We start from the raw sequence: 23571 nt of genomic DNA on the forward strand, positions 1-23571 counted from the left end.
TGCTAATTTGTGTTCTCTGCACTGTGAAGATCATATGTGATGCTGCCAACATTATCACAAATGTGGAAGCCAAGTGGCCAGGCTCTGTCCATGACTCACAAATATTCCGTGAATGTACACTGAGCACAAAATTTGGACATGGTGAGTTGAGAATACTTTAAAATATATAAAGACCAATTGCTTCAGGGACATTTGAACTGAAGTGTATCCTTCTGTCTTAGGAGAGTTCACTGGCTACTTGCTTGGTGATAGGGGGTATCCATGTTTACCCTATTTGCTTACCCCTTACCCTGACCCTGAACCGGGCCCACAGCAGCGATATAATCTGGCTAATTGCAGGACAAGAGCCAGAATTGAAATGACTATCGGAATGCTTAAGGCCCGGTTCCAGTGCCTGCAAAGACTCAGGGTCACCCCAGAAAGGGCATGTGACATTATTGTGGCATGTGTGATTCTTCACAACATTGCCACAATTAGAGGAGAACACTGTCCTTCTGAACCAAACAGCAGTGATCCAAACCATGAACATCCTGACCCTCCCACGGACATACAAGATGGGAGCGCAGTCAGAGACACCATATGTCACAATCATTTCCTTTGACCCATCACCTCAACATGTTGAAAGAAGAATAAACAGATTTTTTGTTCAACTGGCTTTATTGGTCGCCTGTATTTCCTGTACACAAAGTATTAAAAGATGTAAACCTCATAAAGTGTCTCTGTTGCTTCCTCCTCTGTAACAGCTGTCAATGTTTCTTCATTATTTTCCTGTAGTAAAGAAATAGACAACATTGCTGTTCTACTGTAAACTCATATAATCTGTGGAGTATTACTCACAACTGCATGTTGGTCTGGCTCAACAGGAGGCTGCACCAGATGCAGTACACCATCACCATCAACTGATAGAATATGAGGTTTATACAGGTCACTTATAACTTACAAGGGACCAAATGGCAACAAACATACAAAGCACCTTACACTTCATTGTCATTATGCTCTCAAAGACAACCAAGGCTGAGGGAAGGCAAAATCAGTCGGAAAATAACTTCACTACAAAATAATCCATTATGGTAAAGAGTTTATCAAATGAATGTGTCGCACTGCAAAGGTGACTGTGAAGAAAGGATGTATGCACATCATGTATTATTTTGAATTTACCCCTTATGTAGGCACTTGTGTCTTGCGGGGTTATTGACTCAGAGGATGTCCCCGCAGAGATGCCTTCGGCCACAGGGCGCCCACTGTTTTGGCTGAGGGCCAACTGCTCAGCCTCTGTGAGTGGTGGTGGTGGAGGACCCCCACCTGTTTTTCGGGCCTCCGCTTTTTTTCTGTTGGCTATAACGGGCCACATTTGAGCATACAGAGTAAGCAAATATGTACTTGTAATGTGCTCAGATAATTTCAATAAGTGCTTACAGAAAGAAAATTAATGTAGCCTCTAACTGCAATTGATTTACATGGGACAAACAGACCAAGCACTATGGCTCATAATACAATTACACCTTACCTGTTTGGACTATATTTTTATATTTCATTTTTACTTGCTGCCAGGCACGTTTGGGGCCTGTTGGGTTGCACCTGCGCTCACATCACATCACAAAATAAAATGTATAAAATAACAAATAAAATAACATATGATAAAATAACGTGTTAAATGGGTGGAAATCCCTAGATCAATGTTTATATTAACACTCATGCATTGACTCTGTCGGCTATGTTTTGCCATGCATGCTCCCTTTCTTTTGCAGCTGTGGCTGTGTTACTTTTTTCCGCGGAATTTGCATGTTATCGGCATATGCTGCCATCAGAATTTCGGCCTCAAGCGCTGTGAAATACATTGACCGCGCCTTCTTTCCCTCCGTCTCCATGGTGACTCGCTTAATCTGTGCTCCGCTTATCAGGGCTTTATGTATCCTCGTCCGCGCGCTTCACTTGGGGTTAAAGCAACTCCGCGTTGACTGAACTAATTGTTATCAGCCTTTCTGAAACGGAATATTCCGAGTTGGACAGTTCGGGGTTACTCAACCGTGAGTGTCGTTTTTCACTCTGAGTTTTCCAAACCGGCTTCCTGAAACAGGGCCCAGGTAGGAGACGACGAGTAACTGTGTGTTTGTGACCTCACAACTTACAAGACTCTTACTTTTGGTCCTTACGTCATATAAATGTACAGCTGGGAAACGAGTGTTCTCTAAACTCTTTCTTTCAGTGATGTGGTGCTGGCTCTACCTCGGTACCTCATGAGAACCCGCCCATATTTCTACAGGGCTGAGAACCGACCATTAGCAGAAGTTGGGGGTAATTTCTCCTTATGTGGCCTGCCTCTGAGAATTTCATTTTTTTCCCCATTACAATGACTGTGTTCAGCACTAGATTAGGCACGCTGACAACAGAGAGATAAAAGAGAAGCCAGATTAGATAAAAATCTCTTTGGTGAGCCAGGCTCTTATTAGCCATTAAACTTCTGAGCCTTAAATTCATTTATTACTGCAGAGACCAGAACAGACTCTGAAGATGAGCCAACAAAAACAAAAGATATGCCAACAGCACACTGACCTTTGAACCTTTTGACTAAAGAGTGAAACAAACAGCAACTGATCAGGCTTCAAGTTTCTTACGTTAATGAATTGGCCATATTAAACTGATAACATGCCTAACTATCTATCATCTGTAGTTAAAACATAACCTTGCAGCTGCAATAAAGACCTTCACTAGATGCAGAGATTATGTGATAGCACCACAGCCCGTGTCAGAGGGCAATTTTATTGGCAGTGGAGAAATTGTTTTCAAAAGTACATCGATACGAATAAAAATGAAGTACAAAATAATAAATAATGGCCAAATAAAAGCTTTCACCTCCATTAGATATCAAAACGACATGAGGTAACAACAGATTAAGAAAACCGCCAAACAAATATTTCCCAAATTAATATGATAAGTATTCAAAAACAGAACTTAAATGGTACTTAGAGTATAGATGGTAGAGTGCCAAACAAGAAGCAGCTGCACTGTAAAAGAAGAGTGAGCAGGTGACTGTCTTAATACCAGCAAACACACAGTGGGGAGTGTAGCTGATAAATACTGTAGAAAGGAAATCTGGAATTTTTTTTATTTTGTGAGCCAAAAAAATAAGATTATGCTGAGAGCACCAGATAGCACAAGTATTTACTGCAACCTCAGCTTTAACTGGGGAGGATTACTGAGTCTTAAACTTGTGATGCTGGTGGACATCGTGGATTATGAATTTTATACAAGGTGGTGGAAATGACCAACTCGGAGTGACCCTTGGAAGCTACAGGCTGATAAAATCGTGCTCTTTTTGTGCCTCTGCATTTGTCGCTTCATCTTTTTGTCTACTGTTATGACCAGCAGCCGTACATTGCACTGAGCAGGTGTGTGGCTTCTTATGCAGCAGCAACGCAAAGGTGAGTTTACTCTTGTCCTTACTTAATGCACAATTTCTCCTTCTAAGAACAGATGTGTGTTTCCTCTTAGGAAATTGTAAGAAGCTCTGAAATGTGATGGAACTACTCAGTTTCACTGTGTTTGTTTGTGCTCCCGATGACGATGTCCTGTACACAGTGAAAAAACAAAGTGTAAAGTCAAGCCCTACAAAGTCTGCTTAATGACCAAACACCTGGAGGTTTCCCATCTTTAAGAATGGTCCAGCATCCCAGTGCAGATGGTTAACAGCAGAGGTACAAGGTGGAGAGAAGCTTCTCTGAGAGCAAAAGGTGGTCCGATCCCTCTTGACCACTAGCATAGGGCTTCATTATACTGTAAACCCCATGTAGACATATATACAAAACGTTTTTTCCCCAAGAACATCTCGCTGAGTTTAGAGAGCATGCAGACGGTATGTCCAGTGTCAAAATGTGTTAAATGAGGCCATAGATTGTACATACAAGCTTGTGTCAAGTGTCTCTGCGGTAACAGAAGAATGGCAGCAGCTAATGGCTGGTGAGCAGGTATCAAGACACACTGTGAGCAGACCTGTCTTTGTCTGAGGAGTCTGGACGGTGATCTGACTGAGGTGATGTATACAGGAAGTTACAGCACACGTAGAGGGGGAATGATAACAACCGGCTGTCCAGATTCATCACCACATACTCCTGTAGGATTGAAGGAATTGAAGCATGTTACCAAGTTTACAATTTCCTTTTAGAAATGGTGACTAGTGAGTATTCACTGACCTGGTCTTTCTCTAAAGTGAGCAGCTGGTAACCTGTTGAGCGACTGCAGACCAGCTTTCCACGACTGTCAAAGGAGGCAAGACGTAACCTGGAGACAAAGATGTTTGAAGATAGGTAAAGCTTTCAAACATTTCAACAGCTTGTCACCAGGTTAGTTCAATTTGTTGCAAAGAGGTGACATGAAGTTTAACAGCATTCACATGCCTCTAATTTAAACATGAGGGCACCACTAGCACACAGCTAAGCCTAAACATTGATGGAAACAAAGGTAACCTGTAGCTGTCACAGGGTCAATACATTATCAGCTGAACACTATAAACTATACATCAGTTTCTATTGTAAATTTGTATACATACACAATTTAGGTATAATATGTTAAATTATATATAACAAAAACATGCATAGAAGTAGACATGAGACATTCATGTCAAAGAGTAGAGTATACACCCTATAATAAAAATGATCCAGTCATTACCAAGTTTAAAGTAGGTTAACACAACACAACAAATGCAGACAAAGTCACGTGAAAAGCAAAGTAGTTGGTAGAAGCAACTTTAGCAGCAATAACCAAGTAATCCTTTTCTGTGTGACTTTATTAGTGTCTCACATGGTTGTGGAGAAATTTTGACCCACTCGTCGTTGTAACTTTGCTTCAGTTCATTGAGGTGTGCAGACATTTATTTCTACACAGCTTTCATTTCTTCAGGTTGAGGTCTGGACTTTGTCTGGACTATTGCGACACATCGATTCTGCTCCGTTGTAAATTTGCTGCTGTGCTCCGGATCGTCCTATGACTGAGATCATGATTAAAGCTACTTTTGAACTATATCCTAAAATCAGCTGGGCTCTTCCTTATTTTTGTTCAACTTTTAAGTCCAGCATTTGAAATGTTGGTGTAATATTTGATTATTTTCTGGGCTTCGACCTGCAAGTAAAATCTTTGTCCCCGTTTCATTAATTTAAGGAACAATTTGATAAATTGCGACATACAGTCCCCTCAGCTAAGCTGGAAATGATCATTCATGCACTTGTGTCATCGTGTTTATTCATATTGTGATTACTGCAATGCCCCGTTTACCGGCATGGACAAATCATCTCTTTGTCCGTCTATAAACTTTAAAAAATGCTGAAGTCCAGACTATTAACAAATTCTAGAACGCAAACTCATGACACTCCCTTTAAAAACACACATACACTCATTCTTTTTATTTATTACGTTAAGTTACTGTGTTGTCTCGTTTGTATTGTGTTGTGCTTGGTGCCGACGTGGGACAGTTTCGTTGTACTATTGTACCAGGTATGACTGTACAATGACAATAAAGAATTATCTCTTGTCTCTCTTTACATCAGCTCTCAACAGATTTTAGGTTTACTTTCCTTTTTACATTACTGTATAAAATTAAACAGTCAAAAGGATAAATGCCAGCCTATTGCCAAATATGATAACACCTACCAATTACAGTGATCAGTGTTGATCAGTCACATGTTCACAGTCAGTGCTGGCCCACAACTTCATCACTGTATCCTAATAAAATAACTATAGCCAACTGAGAAGTATAGCAACTAATCATTTTAAATGCTGAACTTCACTCTGTATATAAATCAACTTTAGCAAATGCTTCATGAGCAAATATTTCTTAGCTCAAGAATGTGTTTGCACATTTATCTCAATATAATGATTTTAGTTTCTCTATTTAAATTTTTTTCTATTCAATGAAATTTTATTTATATAGCACCAAATCACAACAACTGTCACCTTGAGGCATTTTTTAAGGTAAAGATCCTACAATTAAAGCGGGATTATACAGTCTGGTTGCCTGCACCACTGACCTGTATGCCAAGTGTCTTCGTGCTTGTAGACTGACAGCGCCCCCACATGGCTGACTCAGAGTATTCCTCTTGAAGACGATGAAGCGATTTGTGTAGGTCACCAGCAGGTCGAAACCAAAGTTAAAGCCCGTCCACCTCCAGCAGTACTGAGAAAAGGGGAAAATCACAGTGTTTTCCCTTTGGAGAAATGAATCCATAAACAATAATTGTATGGAAACAAACTCACATCTCCATCTTTAATGAGCTTCCTGCCACACCTCATGCTGCTCTGCTCAAACTCGTCTTTGTTGGGCTCCTGAGGACTAATAAACAGAAGTGTTTGTCATCACAACAGCATTAAAAGCAATGCATGTGATCCATGTGCAGCATAAAGCACCACTAAATCAGTCCAAATTCAATCTACTAACTCGTTTGAAGTTTCAGGTTCTTACCCGTTATCATTCTCAAACTCTGTCCGGAGCATGGCGAACCACTGGTTTTTATACACGGACGTCAACCAGTCTGGAACATAAAGTACATAAACACAAGAAACAGATGTTAAAATAACCACACACGAAAAAAAAGATGCACTTTTATGACGAAATGGCATCAGCCGGAGCCATAAATTACCAAGAGGCAAAATGTTGTCCCTCTCCAAGATGCGTGCAGACGCGAGGTCATTGATGATGTACTGCAGGCGCACAAAGTTGAACACTGACCGAAAAGGAACGCCCTCATCTGTGTTCAAGAAGGGTTCCTTCTCACAAAGGTCTGTTGATAAAGGTTAATTAGAAAGACAGACTGTGATTAACACAGCTAATCTAACTAGCTTTAATTTCCATTCGTTTAATTGTTCATTTTAGCCTTTTATTATGATATAGGGTTTATTTATAGGAGCAAGATATAAAAAGCTAAAAATTAGCATTACTGTGAAAACACTTTGTGACAGTGGCCTCAACAAACAAGCCTCATCAAGTGGGCAAATACTTAAATAACTAAAATGTTTCTTTTGGTTTGTAATTTAATTTTAGCAATAATAACCTTGGTGATTTCACCCAATGTGCATTACAGTACCTGTCCTGCGCTTGCAAAGCCAGGCGTCGGCATCAGCCAGAAGCTGCTTGATGGGGCCATCCCACAGCGGATTGAGCTGCAGAAACATCCACTGCAGAAAGAGGCAGGAACGCTTAAAATATGCATCAGAGTGCAGTGACTGTGACAGGAAAAATGTCTACGACTGTGCTTTTTCTACCTTTTTCAGAGCAGTGTAAACATCCATCTCCACCTGCATGACAAACAAGTCAGAGGACTGGATGAGTTGCTCCATGACCTCCACCCTGTAAACAGATAGCGACAAGTTTATGTATTGCAAATACTGACGCTTCAAGTTGATAATAGACTAAGATCAGCTTGGACAAAACTAGCTTTTGACTTTAGACTGCGACATTTAAATTGCTAGTATACCCTCTATACTGGTCACTTAACACACCACTGCAACATCAACATCAAAGTCACTTTTCTTTATGCTCGCCATTAAGGTGCAGGTATTCATTGGAGCAGGCCAGTTCTCCTGAATGATAGGTGTCGTCACTCAGACAATACTGCCACATCAGCGCTGATGTAGGAAGAGAAGAAGTCGAAACCGGAAGCCAAGACATTGTCAAGTGGGTCCCCCCCCATATAGTCTCATGTTTTCAAATTGTTGCAAATCTCCGTCTTTATAATCTCTTTTGTCTGTGACTTTAAAGTTCTGTCCCGAAATATAATTAAAATGGCAGTAAAAACACGTCCAATTACAAAAATCAAGAGATGCCCGGCTGGCAAGCACCAGCAGATGCAACATCATTTCAGGCATGCGCCACCTGTGACGAGGTGCACGGTGACCATAAAAGCGGCCTTAGAGCTGGTGTGAAATTGATGGGTTTCCAGTTTTCAAACAAAGCTTAAATGTGTTTTTCATGTGGATATCACCTGTTCTTGGTAATGAGGGCTAAAAAATGCCAGAAAAAAAAGAATGTAAAACCTGGTACTTAGATTAAGTAATTTATATTTAAGTAATCAAAGAGTCTGAAACGGGGACAATTTGTATAGTATGAAGGTAAATTTACAAGTATTCATTAAATACTCTGAATATAGTTTCCATAAACAAATCTAACTCTAAAATCTAACTCTGTTATTTCATGAACAGAGAAGCTACTCTGACAGTCAAACACACCCAAGTTCTTTCATCAGGTCGATATTTTGGTGGGTCATCAGGTTGTTTAGAAGCCACTCGAGACATCTGCAGAAAGAGACACACAAATACACAGATATATATGTAAGCATTTCCAAACATGTACATACTTTCTTATGTGGCATAAACAACCCAATCATGTCAACATTCTCACTTTTTAATGACTGAATCCAGGCCATAGATGCTAGCACACGCATAGTAGCCACACACAGTCTTTGCACTGATGTTTTCCTTCATGGTTTCGCCACACTGCTGGATCAAATCATCCTGTGAACACAGACCATAAAACTTATTAAGATTTGGTATCATTCAAAATACAGATATCTGTCTCACCTTTCAGTGACTTGTTTTTACACGTACTTACCAGCTGTAGCATACAAGCAGCGGCAAGAATACTGACGACTCTGCTGGGTTTGATCAGAACATCATCACGGTACAGGGACCCAAACACAACTTGTAGAGCTACACAGGGATGTACAAAGCCATCAGCCAATGAGTACAAGTACAAAGGAGGCCAGTTAGCATCCGTTTTCTGTGACTCTCACCTTCAGTATCAATGTTCTGATCTGGGATCTCCAGGTTGATTTCCATCATGCTGGACTCCTTCCAGGATCCGCTGAACATGCTGGAGAAATACCCCGACTGTAAAGTGCAGGAATATGATAACTCATACAAGAGAATGTAACACTGGCTGCTTTGAAGATGCCTCGGCGTGTGTGTTTGTTTTACCTGGCAGAGGTACACTTTGTGGAGGTTCCACTCCTGTCCCAGAGCGCAGATACGAATGTCACTGTTTTCCCCATTCAGAAACAAGGTCTGATAAATGTACTTTGATGTGCTTTTTAATTTCTTCCTGCTCGAGGAAAACATAAAAACAAAACCAGACAACAGAAAAAAACGAGAGTAAGACAAAACACAGACAACTTAAAGATATCTGATTCTGAACTGGCTGGACTTGCCTGCGAGGTGTATCGAGTATGCCATCATCCTCCTCTTGATCACTGTCACAGTCACACTGAGCATTTCGTTTCCTCTTCTTACACTCGCAGTTATGTTTGCGGTTGGTACTTGTGCCCTCTGTGGCCTCTTCTGGTCCCTGAGAGGACAGCTGAAACCTGCTGCCCAGAATTCCCATTTCTGTGCTTTCAAAGAGACATAAAGCAATCAAAAATATCAAGTCAGTTATGTATACTGTAGTTTCACAGTTCATCAGAATCAATACTTTTGGAGTGGTACTTTAGCTACTGCATTAAGTAAATGTTTAATTGTCATGCAAGCACATTAAATTTCAAGACACCACAGGTTGCATCCAGACAAACTGCCTGTTTTGCTCAACAGTCAAAGAAATCCACAGATATGGTACTGTGCAAAAGTCTTGAGCTGCCATCATTTCTTTATGCTTTGCTTTTTAAATAAAAGTAGAAACTAAAACAGGTTTTGTGGCAGATAAGGAAGAAACGCTTTCCTGCATAACTTGTATAACTTGATTTTGACTGTGAAGTGAAATGAATACACATGCTTGAACATCATTATTTATTATGATAGCAACAGACTGATGCACCACACCACTTTTCCTTATCCTTGTGCTACACGTGCCTTTGTAGCTTTCACCAACATTGCCCTCATGTAACTAGTTAGATATCCAGAAAAAAGCAAGTGGCACACTCCTTGGTTAACAGTAAGCCACTATCACATCTCGACTTAATTTTAAATAAGCCCAAAACGTGGCCTTGTTGTTTTATATTTTAAAATACAGGCACAAAATATTTTACATGACGAAGCCTTGAATGATGTTTGCGAAGAGTGTCCACAACAGAGTCTGATGCGAGTTTATCACCCAAACAACGACTCGGCTGACTCACCTGCTGATTATGACAGGGAGAAGGCTGAGAGGGAGACGTGTGACGTGTTAATGTGGACGGTAAACACCGGCTGATTATCTCAGCGCAAACGTTGACGAGCTAGATAAGAGGCGATCCAGCCTCAGAGCTAGCTTAGCTGCCACATTCACAAACCAGAATCGTGTATAAAAACAGTAACAGCGCTTATTCTGACTGGCTGCTGCTCCGTACAGGTCTCCAGACAGCACATCTGCCTCTGCTTCAAGTTACATTTTTCTAAATTATAGCGAAAGTAAAGTCAAAGATAGCAGATGATGTGTAACTAAAAATTTCTGAGGCTGTTTTTTTTGTTCTTCTTCTTCTTCGTCGTCGTCGTCTTCTTCCTCTAAATTTTATTGGCGGTTTGCAAACAACTGAATGGTGCATTACCGCCACCAACTGGTGTGGAGTGTGACGGGGGCGTCGCTCAAAAAACAAATAAACAAAAAATTCAAATCCTCCCAAGCAATTTACTCTCTTTTAAAACTGGAATAAGGCCCGATAACTGTTACTTCGAGTCCTTTTGCAGTAAATCAATAAGATCTAGTTTCATTTTTCTCCTACTCCTTCCTGTGGTTCTCATTTCTCCTGCTCTCCTTTGAATTTTATACAACCACCATCCCCTCCTTTCCTCCTCCCACTGTTTTTGCCATCTTTTCTTCATTTCTTGCCTTACAATACTCTTTATCTCTGTCTGACTGAAGCTAATAGCCAGGTCAAATTCCCCATGTTTTGTGGCTTCCTTCGCAACTCTATCTGCCATTTCATTTGCTTATACTCCATAGTAAGATAAGTTAAGATAAAGGTAACCTTTATTAGTCCCACACGTGGGAAATTTGTAATGAGCTGAAATCCATAAAAACACAACTGTAAGCCCCATCATGTGTATTCTGTAAAGTGTTTGCTGAACCTCTGTTAGGATATCTGCTCTATTTTCTGAGTGGCGACACTGTGCTGTATGGGAGTTTAAATTAACCGCCCTATCCCCTTCTTCTTTTCCAATAATCAGGAAGTATCCATGGCGGTGTTGCTGGTAACGGCACTCTTTGACTGATGTTGAACTGATCCAGTTTAAGTTCTATTGCTCTTCTACCCACAATCCACCCAAAGCTCTTTGTTTCCTGCCTTTCTTTCTCCCAACAAGGTTTCAGTACCTCTTGTGTTGGGTGATCCTGTCCACAGCCCTGCAGATTTGCCCAATAATTAAGTGTTAGCTGCTCTCTTCTGATTCCTAGTGGCATCTCACCCATCTCTACCTGTAAAGTTGCTGTTGGGGTTGCTTTAAATGCACCTGTGCTGAGTCTTAGTGCCTGATACTGAATGAAGTCTAACTTCAAAAGAGTTGTGTCTGCTGCTGAATTATATGCTACACATCCATAATCTAACACCGATCTGACCAATCCAGTGTATATGGCCCTCAAAGACTTTCTATCCGCTCCCCAATCCATCCCCCCCCCCCCCCCCCACACACACACACCTCATTATATTTACATTCATCCACCATTTTCTGAATGTGTACAGCCTATGTTACCCTTTCATCCAACTACAATCCAAGAAACTTAAATTTACTCACTCTTTCTTGACCATATAACCTAAGCTTGACGTCCTCACCAATTCTTTTCCTTGTAAAAAAAACATGGTCTTGGTCTTATCAACTGAAAATTTAAAACCCCACATAAATGACCACTCTTCAACTTTTCCAGTTGCTCCCTGCAATTTTTTTTTTTTTACAATACAATACAATAAATAATACAATAAACTCTACATTATTTCCTCTCTTCATCTGCAAAAAGCGAAAACCCTATCCCAACCTCTATGGCATTAAACACAACATTTATCATTAAAGAAAATAACAAAGGGCTCACAATGCTCCCTTGAGGTGTAACGTTTTCTACAGGATACCTCTCCGAGTAAATCCTTCCAATTCTCACTTGCATCTGTCTTCCCCTTAAAAAAAAAATTCTTTATCCATCTGAACATCTTCCCACTGATACCCAATTTCCTGACTTTAACTAGAAGGCCTTCTCTCCACATCATATTGTAGGCTTTTTCTATGTCAAAAACAGCACCACTACACTCTGTTTATTTGTGCTTTCCTGACTTCATGTTCCAAACACAATACTCGATCCACTGTATTCCTCCCTCTTCTGAAACCACTTTGATGTTTAGATATGTATCCTTTACTTTCTATATAGTACATTAGTCTTTCATTTACCATTCACTCCATTATTTTACAGATATTAGATGTTAAAGCTATAGGTCTGTAACTTTCTGGATTTGTATCATCCTTTCCTGGTTTACGTATGGGCACATCCACTGCCTCCTCCCAGCTTTGCAGCAGTTTCCCACCCTCCCAAACTCTGTTATATAATTCTAATAAAAGATCTTTAGCTGACTCACTGAGATAGTTTATCAAGATATAGCAAACCTGATTTTTTCACGGTGCTGATAATTTGGATTTCTGAAGCACTCAATTCAATTCTGTCTTTGTAAAAGGAATATTTAATAAATCATCTGTATCTTCTTCCTGTTTCAGTAATTCCCTATTCGCTATGTTTCTCTTCCTCTTCGCCCTTCTTCACTAACATTGCCTGATGGATTTTAACAAACATTTTGCGAACAGATTTGCCTTTTCCTCATCTTTTACAGCTGTTGCTTCTCCATCCCTCAATATTGGATATCCATACTCCCTTTTTATACCATTCATCCTTCTAATCATTGACCAACCACTCTGTATTTTTGTCTCCCTCCCTACTGAATTACAAAAACCCCTCCAGAAGTCACTCTTTGCATTTTGAATGGATCTTCTCAGCTCAGCTTGCAATCTTTTATATTCAATGAAATTCTGAAAACTGTGTTTCCTCTTTAATATCTTAAAAGCTTTATTTTGATGCTTAATCACTTTATCACACTCCTTTGTCCACCACGGCACGGCGTTCTTTTCCTTACACCTTCTGTCTTATTTATTTCCCAGTTTGCTGCGTCTAAACTGCCTTACAAATAGAATAATTGAAATCATCCACCCCAGCATTCATATCCATCTTTTGCATTTCCTGATCACTAACTATTCTAATACTAGTCAATAATCATATGACTGTTCGCACCACTAACACGTGACCCTACACTGTGTTCACTGCATCATTCCATCTTCGCACTGATCACCACCTGCATTCATGTATATATCTATCTACTTAGCACTTTTAATTTTAATTTTTATGTTTATTTAAGCGTTGTCTGACAGGATGTGTTGCACTAAGCACCGTAGCAATTTTCTAATGTTGTAAACCTGCTCTACATTTGGCAATAAAACCCTTTCTGATTCTGATTCTGATTCTAAATGTATCCCAATCAGCATTACTGAAGCACCACTTCTACACACCTATATCCTGGTTCTCTACACTCAGCTCTATCTCAGTCATCATAGGATAATGGTCACTGCCTACAGTTGTCTCTTTTTTTAGACTGCCATGAACAAATACCTGCCAACGAGTCTGACACTATGTGAGATAATTGCTGATTCTGCACCTGTTCTAATATTAACTCTTGTACCACTTCCATCATACTTTTTTAGCTCTATCAATTCCTCAATCACTGCTCCATTCCGATCATTATAATTACCCCATAATGATCTGTGTGCATTAAAGTCCCCACACCAAATTACGTTTCCCTTTAAATATGTGCCAAGTTCCTCTACTGACAACAGTTTGTTAGCCGGATTGTAAAAATTGATCACTCTGATGCTGCCATTTCTTGATCAGATTTCAAGTACAATATAACTGTGTTCCTATAGCTACAACTCTATATTGGATCTCTTGTTTCACAAATGTTGCACATCCTCTTCCATTACCCACCTTTCTATCTCTGCGGACACTATCATAACCTGAATACAGATTATTTCTGGTTTCTTTTTGCATTTTTTGATGAATCCTTTAAACTCTTGTCCATTTGCAATCAAACTTCTGGTGTTCCCCTGTAAGATAATCATATTGTCCCCTCCCCTGGTCCTCCTCCTTTCCCCTCCCCTTCAAGTCTTTTATTGGATATGTTCCCAAGATATTCTTTAATACCAAAAAACCTCTCTGCTCCTTTCAGTTATTTTAATTTTCTCTGTTTTGTGTTTCACTTGATCTGTGCAATTTATAACATAGGCAATAAACAAAATAATCTTCTCCACTGTCAGTCCTGTATGAGTTCCATGTGTCTGTACTAAATCTGCTGTCGACATTGGTTAAACCGGTCCTGTTCCATCCTTTGCCTTCTGTACCCTCTTGACAGCCTCTGCGTAACTTATGTTGTGAGCTGCTTTGACTTGCTCGACCTCCATGGCCTTCTTTCTGACTTCACAGCCCCCATAACTTACCCTGTGCTGCCACCCACAATTACTGGATTTATCCTGTACATCATCCACATTCCCCAAATCTGTTTTCACCTCCACACTTGGGGCACCTCTGTTTCCCCTTGAAAACTGCAGTGATGTGCCCATATCTTTGGCATTTATAGCACGTGAGGGGCGGTGATACATATGCTCTAACCAGAAAGCTTATGCATCCTATTTTAACTTTATCTGGCAGGACAACCTCCTGAAATTCCAGGGGTACCTTTTGTTATTCTTCTTCGTCTATCGGTGGTATCTATTAACGGTTTTACGGTAACGGTTCAATGTAGCACATTGATGTAGCAGCTGAGCTCAACGGCGCCATCTGCTGTAAGACGGCGGAATTACACACGTAAATGAAATAGTGACGCGTTGTGATTTAATAATTTCAAATGCAGTTATTATTATGTGTAGCAGAGTACAGTTTCCTGGAAGATGTGCAATGTGTTATTACGTGTAATTTACATGTTCTAAATTACGTGTTAAATATACTGAGATAAATTTACATACACAGGTATATCTTAACAGTACTTTTAAATAAAAACTTTGTCTAAGGTTTTATGGAATTGATTATGATGAACGGCCTTCCTAATTTAAATAGATGAACTTGAATTTAAAGCGATCCAGTGCACAAAATGCAAGCACAATTACAGGGGTGTCTTCCCTTGTATTAGCTTTCCACTTTGATGAGATGCCTCTCCCTCCCCAAGCTTGGGTCTGCCAGAGATATCTTCCTTCTCCCCACCATCACCAGCTGCTTGCCTGTGGGCCCCTCTTTCTACTTAGCTCTACAATATAAAGCCACGGGCCTCTTCAGTCAATGGCTGGACCCCCTTTTGCTTTAAGAACTGTCTTAATGCTTCACGGCACAGATTCAATAAGGTGCTGGAAACATTCCCAAGATAATTTAGTCTATATCGGTATGATAGCATCAAACAGTTGGTGCAGAAATGTTGACTGCACATCCATGATGAGAATTTCTTGTTCCACCACAACCCAAAGTCAGTCCATCTGTCTGTCTGTCCATCACAGGGGACAGACATCTATTTACTCTGCTGAAGAGTAAATAGATGGTTTTGCTTTCATGTTCAGCTTTCGCTTCACCACAATGCCCACATCGCTGGAGAAGTGGCCCAAGTCCAGACTCTGGGATGTGGATTGGTGCCACATCCCAAAATGAAAATATCCACATGCACACATATTTTTGAGTAATCTGACCAAGCAATGTCTTCCCAATCCACTCTTGTTCATTTTTGACAAGCCCATTTGAATTTTAGCTTCAGCTAAGAATGAGCTTCAGCCTCATTCTTACCCATTTTTACCCAGTGAACTGCAGCTCGTGGAATATTTTCTCATTTTCAGACCATCCTCTGTAAACCGTAGAGTTGTGTGGGAAAAGCCCAGTAATTTAGCAGTCTCTGAAACTTGAATCACCTTTCGTCCCCATTCTTATGCTCAATTTTAACTTCAGCAGGTCTTGACCATGTCTGCCTGGATAAATACATTTAGTTGCTGCAATGTGATTGGATGATTACATTATATGGAGAAACCGGTGAGTAGACTCTTGTTTGACACTTTATAAAAATTATAACATACTATATAAATAACATTAGACCATATTGAACTGTCCCCCTCTTCCATTAACATTTAAAATTAAGTAACTAATTAAGTACCTTGCCAAGATTAGAACATGAAAATGTTATAATTTGTAACTTCATTAACACACGTAACCGCCGAGTTTTCTCATTTTCAGGTAGCTCAGCTCGGTCACGTACTACAGCAAGATTTGACCTAATTCAAGGGCGACGAAATTCTTGAGTCTCAACCAGGATGTGACGTCTAAGAAACGCCCTCTGGTGGGTGGGGCCAGAGTGGGAATCAGCCAATAGATGAAAAGCACCTCTTTCACAACATTCCAATCGCTCCTGTCCCATCCTCCCTCCTCCTCTCCTCCTGCCCGCCTGACACACTACTGTGTGTGGAGCTGTGACACGTAAACTTTGTCCGTGACCGCACAGAACTCCCGCATCTGGGTCAGGGAGAGCAGAGAGACCCTTCTCCCCCCTGTCCCGAACCAGAACCCGGCATTTTTCTAACATGGAGGCGAGAGACGCTACGGCAGGTGAGGTTATTGTGGCAGTGGCATATCGTGCGGGGTTGTTGTTTATGTAATAACGTAATAACCAGTTAGACCAACATGTAGCAAACAACGTCTAAGCCTGAGTCGTGTTCAGTGTTTAAATGAGAGCTGGAAGGTTTGTAACTCACACAGGGACTCTGCGTGAGTGAGTTAATTCATTTTGTGTTTAGTACATAAAAACATAAAAACCAATTTGTGCCCTGCAGGCGCTTTTGTGCGCCGTGAGGGAGATGATCAAACTGCAAAGGACCAGCACAAAGCTCCCAAACGTGAACAAACGCCCACCAGAAGCAAGATGGAGCAAATATTTGGCTTCAAGAAGGAGGACCTGACTTCCTGGCACAGCTTTGTGGCTCTCCTGAACCGCCCCACGGATCCTGCATCTCTGGGCATCTTCCGCTGCTTGTTTGGTAAACTAATCACACCTGTACAGTCTGCCTGCTGGGTATTCTGACTGTCTCAGACCTGCTGTGATGCTTTTGATACTTTGTGCAGGTTTGCTGATGGTCATAGACATCACACAGGAACGTGGCCTCAGTAACCTGGACTACAAGTACCTGGATGGGGCCCCCGTGTGTCGCTTTCCTCTCTTCAACTTCTTACAGCCCTTGCCGCTGGACTGGATGTACCTGGTGTACGTGGTGATGTTCCTCGGTGGGTCAGGCTCAGTGTTTCCAGGTTTATTCCCGACTTGAGAGAACACCTGTTTTTGAGTCTGAGTGGATGCAGTCTCTCTCTCTCTCTCTCTGTTTTTTTAATAGGAAGTGCTCTCTGTGGGAAACACATGCCTGCATTTTTCCACTTACATTTTTACTCCCCAAGCCAGCCGACTCTTGCAAGTTTTAAATCAATGAAAAGGTAGAGCTCACTAAAGATTGAGCAAGAAAGCAAACAGACAGCAGATACAAAGTTGGGAAACATCAGCCTTATTAAAGTTATACATGGTTTTCACTATAACCAACAAGTTTAAAAGTGTTTACTAGTTATTAGATTAAATGAGCGGAAGAGCAATTTTGCATAGATTTCTATAAAATTGGACCTCTTTCCCCCCCAGAGTAGTCGCTCAATGTTGGCTGTTTCTTTTGGACCCAGGAGTTTGGATACAAGCTGCAGAGAGAGAGAGACAGTAAAGGAATGAAACTAGAGGCCAGATTTGCACATACGTAGCATGCACCCTGACCACTCACTCAGAGTTGAGCATTTTTTGGGTTTTTGCTGTTATGAGATCCTGAAAATCAGAAAACATCAGCCATTGCTGCTTTTAACCATTTAATAACTTAGAAGTAAGTTTAAGTAACTAAGTTACTAAATACAACATAATATTTTCTTTTAGTGATGAGTGATCCCATTAGAGTCAAAGAAAGATAAAGCGGGGTATGCATGTGGTGTTGACAACTTTTTACTTTTATAAAATTACTTTTCATTAATTCACTTTTGTGCTTACGACTGTTTTATTAATGATTAGTGTCTTGATAAAGTCACGACACTGTGACATCAACAAGTTGCCTCTTGCAGTGTCCTTCGGTTATTCAGTCCGATCCACTGTTTGCTTGTGATGTCACTGAGCGGTGGGTCAGTCTGGTAAAAAGCCAAAAGTTACCGTTTAAAAAAAAGAAGCTGGGCCCTACATTTCCCATAATGCAACACTAGCATCTTTATAGCCTTGATGACTAGTTAAACTAATCATTTCCATTTAAAATGTCGCTTTACAACAAAGTTAATTGCAATGGCTTCACTGTGAATTCAAAAGTTCCCTTTTAAAAAAAAAGTCTTCACAAGCTGAGTTGTTTTAAAGTTTGTTTCCACCACTGGAAAAATAAAGTGTTTTGCCATCCATGAGTCAACATTTTAGCTTATTATCTCAGAAATCTTGACTTACTGACTCAGACTTTGAGTAAATAACCTGATATGAAAAGTGTTTTTGTTTTCAGTGGTGGAAACAAGCTTCCATAGAGTCAGGATAGTTAGGAGATACTCTTCATGTGTAAAAACAGACTCATTAACGATAAGAATCTGTTTATTTTTGTGGTTGTTGTTTTTGACTTAAGGTGCTTCGGGCATCATGCTCGGCTGCTTCTACCGCCTCTCCTGCCTCATGTTCCTCTCCACGTACTGGTACATCTTCTTCCTGGACAAAACCGCCTGGAACAATCACTCCTACCTCTACGGCCTCATTGGATTTCAGCTCACACTCATGGATGGCAACAGATACTGGTACGGTGATGTTTAGTAATCTACTTGAGTGTATGTTTGTTTCTTTCATTGATGTCCGTGTGTGTGTTTTTGTAGGTCCATCGATGGACTGCGGAGACCCTCTATAAGAAATGCTCATGTGCCTCTATGGAATTACACACTGCTGCGAGCTCAGGTTTGTTTATTTAGCTCATTCATGGGGCGATCGTGGCTCAAGAGTTGGGAGTTCGCCTTGTAATCGGAAGGTTGCCGGTTCGAGCCCCGGCTTGGACAGTCTCGGTTGTTGTGTCCTTGGGCAAGACACTTCACCCGTTGCCGCCTGGTGGTGGTCAGAGGGCCCGGTGGCGCCAGTGTCCGGCAGCCTCGCCTCTGTCAGTGTACCCCAGGGTGGCTGTGGCTACATTGTAGCTTGCCATCACCAGTGTGTGAATGGGTGGATGACAGGTTGTGTAAAGCGCTTTGGGGTCCTTAGGGACTAGAAAAGCGCTATATAAATACAGGCCATTTACCATTCATATGATACGCGTTTTTCAGCTTATGGATTCATCAGTCACCTAATGACATCTCTGCTGTTCCTCAAAGATATTTATAGTATACTTCATTGCCGGAGTGAAGAAGTTGGATGCTGATTGGGTGGAGGGATACTCAATGTCATACCTGGCTCACCATTGGCTGTTTGACCCCTTCAAGTAGGTATTTTTTGAAGCCTTTAACTGTGATTATCCCAGTAATTTGCTTCTGATCATGCCTTCCCCTCCTTTATCAGACTGATTCTTCCTGTGGAGTTAGTAAGCCTGTTGGTGGTGCACGGAGGCGGTCTCATTTTGGATCTGACCGCTGGCTATCTGCTGTTTTTTGACGTTACTCGGCCTTACGCATTTTTCTTTGTCAGCTACTTCCACTGTATGAACTCGCAGCTCTTCAGCATTGGTGAGTTATTCTTTTTTTAAAGGAATACTTTTAATTCTGTGCTGTCATTTTACCTTCGTCTTAATCCTCCACAGGGATGTTTCCCTACGCAATGCTGGCCACCAGTCCTCTCTTCTGCTACCCTGACTGGCCAAGAAATTTTTTTGCCCATTTCCCATCATTCCTCAGGCCAGTCCTGCCCCTCACTTCACCGGGGTCCCAGCCCAGCCCTTCCTGTGTTTACGAAGAAATCCAAGGCAGTGGCACTCAGCAAAGACAGACCCCAGCTGCTGCCAAATCATCCAAATTGAGACTAAAACACAAGCTGGGAGCCATTTTTACTGTTCTTTACTTAATGGAACAGTTCTTCTTGCCCTACTCTCACTTCATCACACAGGTACTAAGATCTTTGTTTTGAAATGCTTGTACAGATAACACATTCATCCATGAAGCCCTCGTTGAGTTATCTGCTGAGACCAATGGTTGCTCAATCAGAGTCAACAGCAAAGAGCAGCTCTGACGTCTGTTGTCAACAGAGAGCTGAAAGCTTACTCATCAACAAGTCCCCACTACACTCAGTGGTGAATTGAAAGTGTGAAAATGGTGATGTGATTTATGACTTTACTTAAACTTCTTTTTTTTGTCAAGGGTTATAACAACTGGACTAATGGCCTGTACGGATATTCATGGGACATGATGGTTCACTCTCGCAGCCATCAGCACGTTAAAATCACCTACAAAGACAGGAAAACGGGTGAAACTGGATATCTGAACCCAGGGGTGAGTTACAGGGGAAACACTGTCAGACTCGATAACGTTTGCTATCTGAGCTAAAAAAACCCAAAACAAAACAAAAATTAGTGCTTACAGAAGTGCTTTGACTATATTGTTATTATTAATATGCATTAGTTATAACTGTAATCTGTGATGTTTGGAATTCCTTTAATTTCACCCGACAGTGTCTCCATCTGTATATGGATGTTTCTTTAATAAACAAAACTGCTTTTCCTTGACCTTTTTAGATTGTAGTCTTTCCTAAAGTCTTGCTCTTCCAATTCACAATCTGCCTGCTGTAGGTGTTCACACAGAGCCGTCGCTGGAAGGACCACGGAGACATGCTGAAGCAGTATGCTACATGCCTCCATCAGTACCTGCCTCGTTATAACATCTCCGATCCTGAAATCTACTTTGACATCTGGGTGTCCATCAATGAACGCTTCCAGCAAAGGTACGAGAGCTTTTTGTTTTTAGCCTTGTCTCAGAATTGTAAAAGGGTGAGGTTTAAATCTGCTCTGGATGCTTTTCTAAGGATCTTTGATCCTCGTGTGGACATTGTGAGTGCTGAATGGTCACCTTTCAAACCAAACAAATGGCTCATGCCTCTGCTGGTGGACCTCTCGCCTTGGAGGCCCAAGTTCCAGGAGATCGAGAGAAGTTTGGACAATCAGACTGAAATCGTCTTTATTGCGGATTTCCCAGGTTACAAACCTCACTTTTACAATTTTTCTTTTGGATGAAAAAGCCATGCATGGTGTGTTGTTTTATTGTTATCTTCCCTTTTTAGGTCTCCACTTGGAAAACTTTGTGAGTGAAGATTTGGGCAACACCAGCATCCAGGTGTTGCAGGGCCAGGTGAATGTAGAGATAGTGGAGGAGAAGAAGAACTACACTCTGCAGCCCGGTGAGCAGATAAAGGTACAGCTGCTCACCATTGTCACTGTTCATGCTTTGCTCTTTATCTTGTTTTAGTACTTAACTTACTGTGGCTTTGTGTAGGTAGCTGCCGGGGCTTATCATAAGGTGTACACAGTGTCCGAGGGCCCCTCTTGCTACATGTACGTCTATGTAAACACCACAGAGGCGGCACTACAGAAGAACTTCACCAAGCTGTATGAAATCCAGGAGCGTGTTCGCAATGGAACAGGTGAAGATGCTTTCAAAAATAACACATTGCATAGCTTTTAGTGGATTATTTTAAGGGGTTACAGAATAGTGGTAAGGTTCCTGAAAAAGATCTGAAAACCTACGTGCTCAGTGCTGTGCAGGTTACCCATGTACCCACAAAACAGGGCAGAGGATTCTTCAGGTTGTGGCTTGCTTTTGTTCTCCCCTTTCTTTCCATGGATGCTCAATTGGGTTTGAATCTTTGGAATTTGGAGGCACAAGTTAAAGTTGTTCCCTTAGCTCCCTGAGCCGTTTCAGAGTAGTTTTTGCATTGTGGCGAGGCACAACTTCCTGCTGGAATACTTTCAAAAGTTGTTACTCCAGTTACAACCGCAGATGTCTGTACGTGCTGCAGGCCTTCTTTTTTTCTTTCAGCTGCTCCCTGTAGAGGTCGCTATAGCAGATCATCTGCCTCCTCCTCTGCATGTCCTCCTTCACTTCACATTCCTCTGTTCCTTGTGCCTGACAGCTTCTCGTGTCCAAACTATCTCAAACTGGCCTCTCTAGCTCATTAAGGATGTAGCAATACATAAACAAAAAAAAAAATGCAGTAAAAAATCAGTAAAGAAGGCCAACACTGTAAACAATACAGTAGATATATAAAAGTTTATGATGCTACTCGTGGGGTGGGGGTGTGTGCTTAGCCTGGTGGTGTATAACAAAGTCGAGGTGACTTTACATTTTAATGAAACAATCAATCTATTTCCATTCAGCTGTCGATGGCTGATCTGCATGTCACTAAAAATCCCATTCAGCTCTCTCCTGATGTGCCTGCTTTACTTGAGTCCGTCTCACCCCACAGAAACCGAGCCACTTCCTCCCGAGCTGCAGCCTCTCATGGCTGCAGATGATGACGAGGGTTCGGAGGTCAACGCCACTGACCCGATTGTGCGGCTGTTCCTGAAGAGGCAGCGACGGATGAAGGAAGTTAAGAAACGCAGGGAGGCCGGCATGCTGGAGCGACTGCAGCGCTTTGCCGTGAAGAAGTATTACACAATACGCAGAGGGTGAGTGCTGAGCTCTCTGAGAACGCACAGATGCAGACAAAGTGTAGAAAAACCAGTTAAACAAACACGCGAACTCTGCACATTTGTCTTCCAGAATCTTGATGACAGCCATTGCAATGAGAAACCTGGCGGTGGGTCTGCCTCCGCTCGAGCAGCTGACGAGGGAAGTTGCCTACGCCAACATGAAGGAACCTCAAGCAGAAGCCAGTCAAGACGAACGGCTCAAAGATGAAGTCGGTCATGCAGAACTTTAATGCCACTGAGGCCAAAAAAAAATACTCGGTGAATTGCCTGTAGGTGTCACACATTCCCATCAGTGTGAGTGTGTGTGTCCGCGCTATTACTACTGGACTGTTACTACACTGGGACATCACTGCCCGGAGATCACAGCGCTTTTATTTTCCGTTTTCACTTCTGAAACATTTCAGATTATGTCACTACGTGGTTAGAGCTTTTGTTAATGACCGTTTAAAAAAAAAAAAAAGGTTGTTCTTAAAAATAAGTGCGCTTAAAAAGACAGCAGGCATTATTTGCTAGAGGAGCATATGTGTGTGTGCAAAAATGCTAATGCTGTTTTGAATGACAGAAGTGAAGCAGGTGGAAGCATGTGACTGAAGGAGGAAGGGTTTTATGTTTCAAAGGGACAGATCTCAGTGACCAGGATCCTTTTCTGTTCATCTGCCAGCTCCAACGAGATTAGAACAATTTGAGATAAATTATGTTTACAAATATTCATGATACTTCAGTCAGTTTAACGTTCTAACCAGTTATGGTACGATGCAAGGGAAAAAAGTATTTTCTGTCTTTTTTCTTATGGAGATCTATTGATGAAAATAAATTTTGATATTGAAATGAGTCTGACGACAAGCTTGCGGAAAATAGAGAATTCTT

At 41.4% G+C, this 23571-nt stretch overlaps 2 protein-coding genes across 4 annotated transcripts; one reads left to right on the forward strand and one right to left on the reverse strand.

The window, feature by feature from the left end:
- Window positions 1-2424: 2424 nt before the first annotated feature.
- On the reverse strand, window positions 2425-10456 carry gmcl1 (germ cell-less, spermatogenesis associated). 3 transcript variants are annotated; one of them, XM_085413805.1, is made up of 15 exons: window positions 10095-10456; window positions 9192-9369; window positions 8962-9085; window positions 8778-8874; window positions 8597-8694; window positions 8387-8499; window positions 8215-8280; window positions 7252-7336; window positions 7074-7164; window positions 6630-6770; window positions 6452-6521; window positions 6247-6322; window positions 6021-6166; window positions 4191-4278; window positions 2425-4109 (listed from the first exon to the last, which is right to left on the reverse strand). In XM_085413805.1, exons 2-15 carry the CDS (start codon window positions 9365-9367, stop codon window positions 3969-3971), a joined length of 1512 nt encoding a protein of 503 aa, XP_085269931.1. In that variant the 5' UTR covers window positions 9368-9369; window positions 10095-10456; the 3' UTR covers window positions 2425-3968. The 3 variants fall into 3 exon arrangements, with proteins under 3 accessions (XP_085269931.1, XP_085269933.1, XP_085269932.1); XM_085413807.1 differs by having other exon boundaries at window positions 8962-9081; window positions 9188-9369; XM_085413806.1 differs by having other exon boundaries at window positions 9192-9374.
- A 5961-nt stretch (window positions 10457-16417) lies between these two features.
- On the forward strand, window positions 16418-23535 carry ggcx (gamma-glutamyl carboxylase). The gene is made up of 15 exons (XM_085413809.1): window positions 16418-16609; window positions 16834-17037; window positions 17123-17281; window positions 18676-18841; window positions 18917-18995; window positions 19403-19509; window positions 19587-19750; window positions 19825-20126; window positions 20378-20509; window positions 20806-20957; window positions 21039-21208; window positions 21294-21424; window positions 21506-21653; window positions 22476-22680; window positions 22775-23535. Exons 1-15 carry the CDS (start codon window positions 16585-16587, stop codon window positions 22932-22934), a joined length of 2304 nt encoding a protein of 767 aa, XP_085269935.1. The 5' UTR covers window positions 16418-16584; the 3' UTR covers window positions 22935-23535.
- Window positions 23536-23571: the final 36 nt, after the last annotated feature.

Source organism: Rhamphochromis longiceps, linkage group LG7 (assembly GCF_057381845.1).
Source record: "Rhamphochromis longiceps isolate RC_006_pf linkage group LG7, R_longiceps_female_GT1.1, whole genome shotgun sequence".
Lineage (NCBI taxonomy): Eukaryota > Metazoa > Chordata > Actinopteri > Cichliformes > Cichlidae > Rhamphochromis > Rhamphochromis longiceps.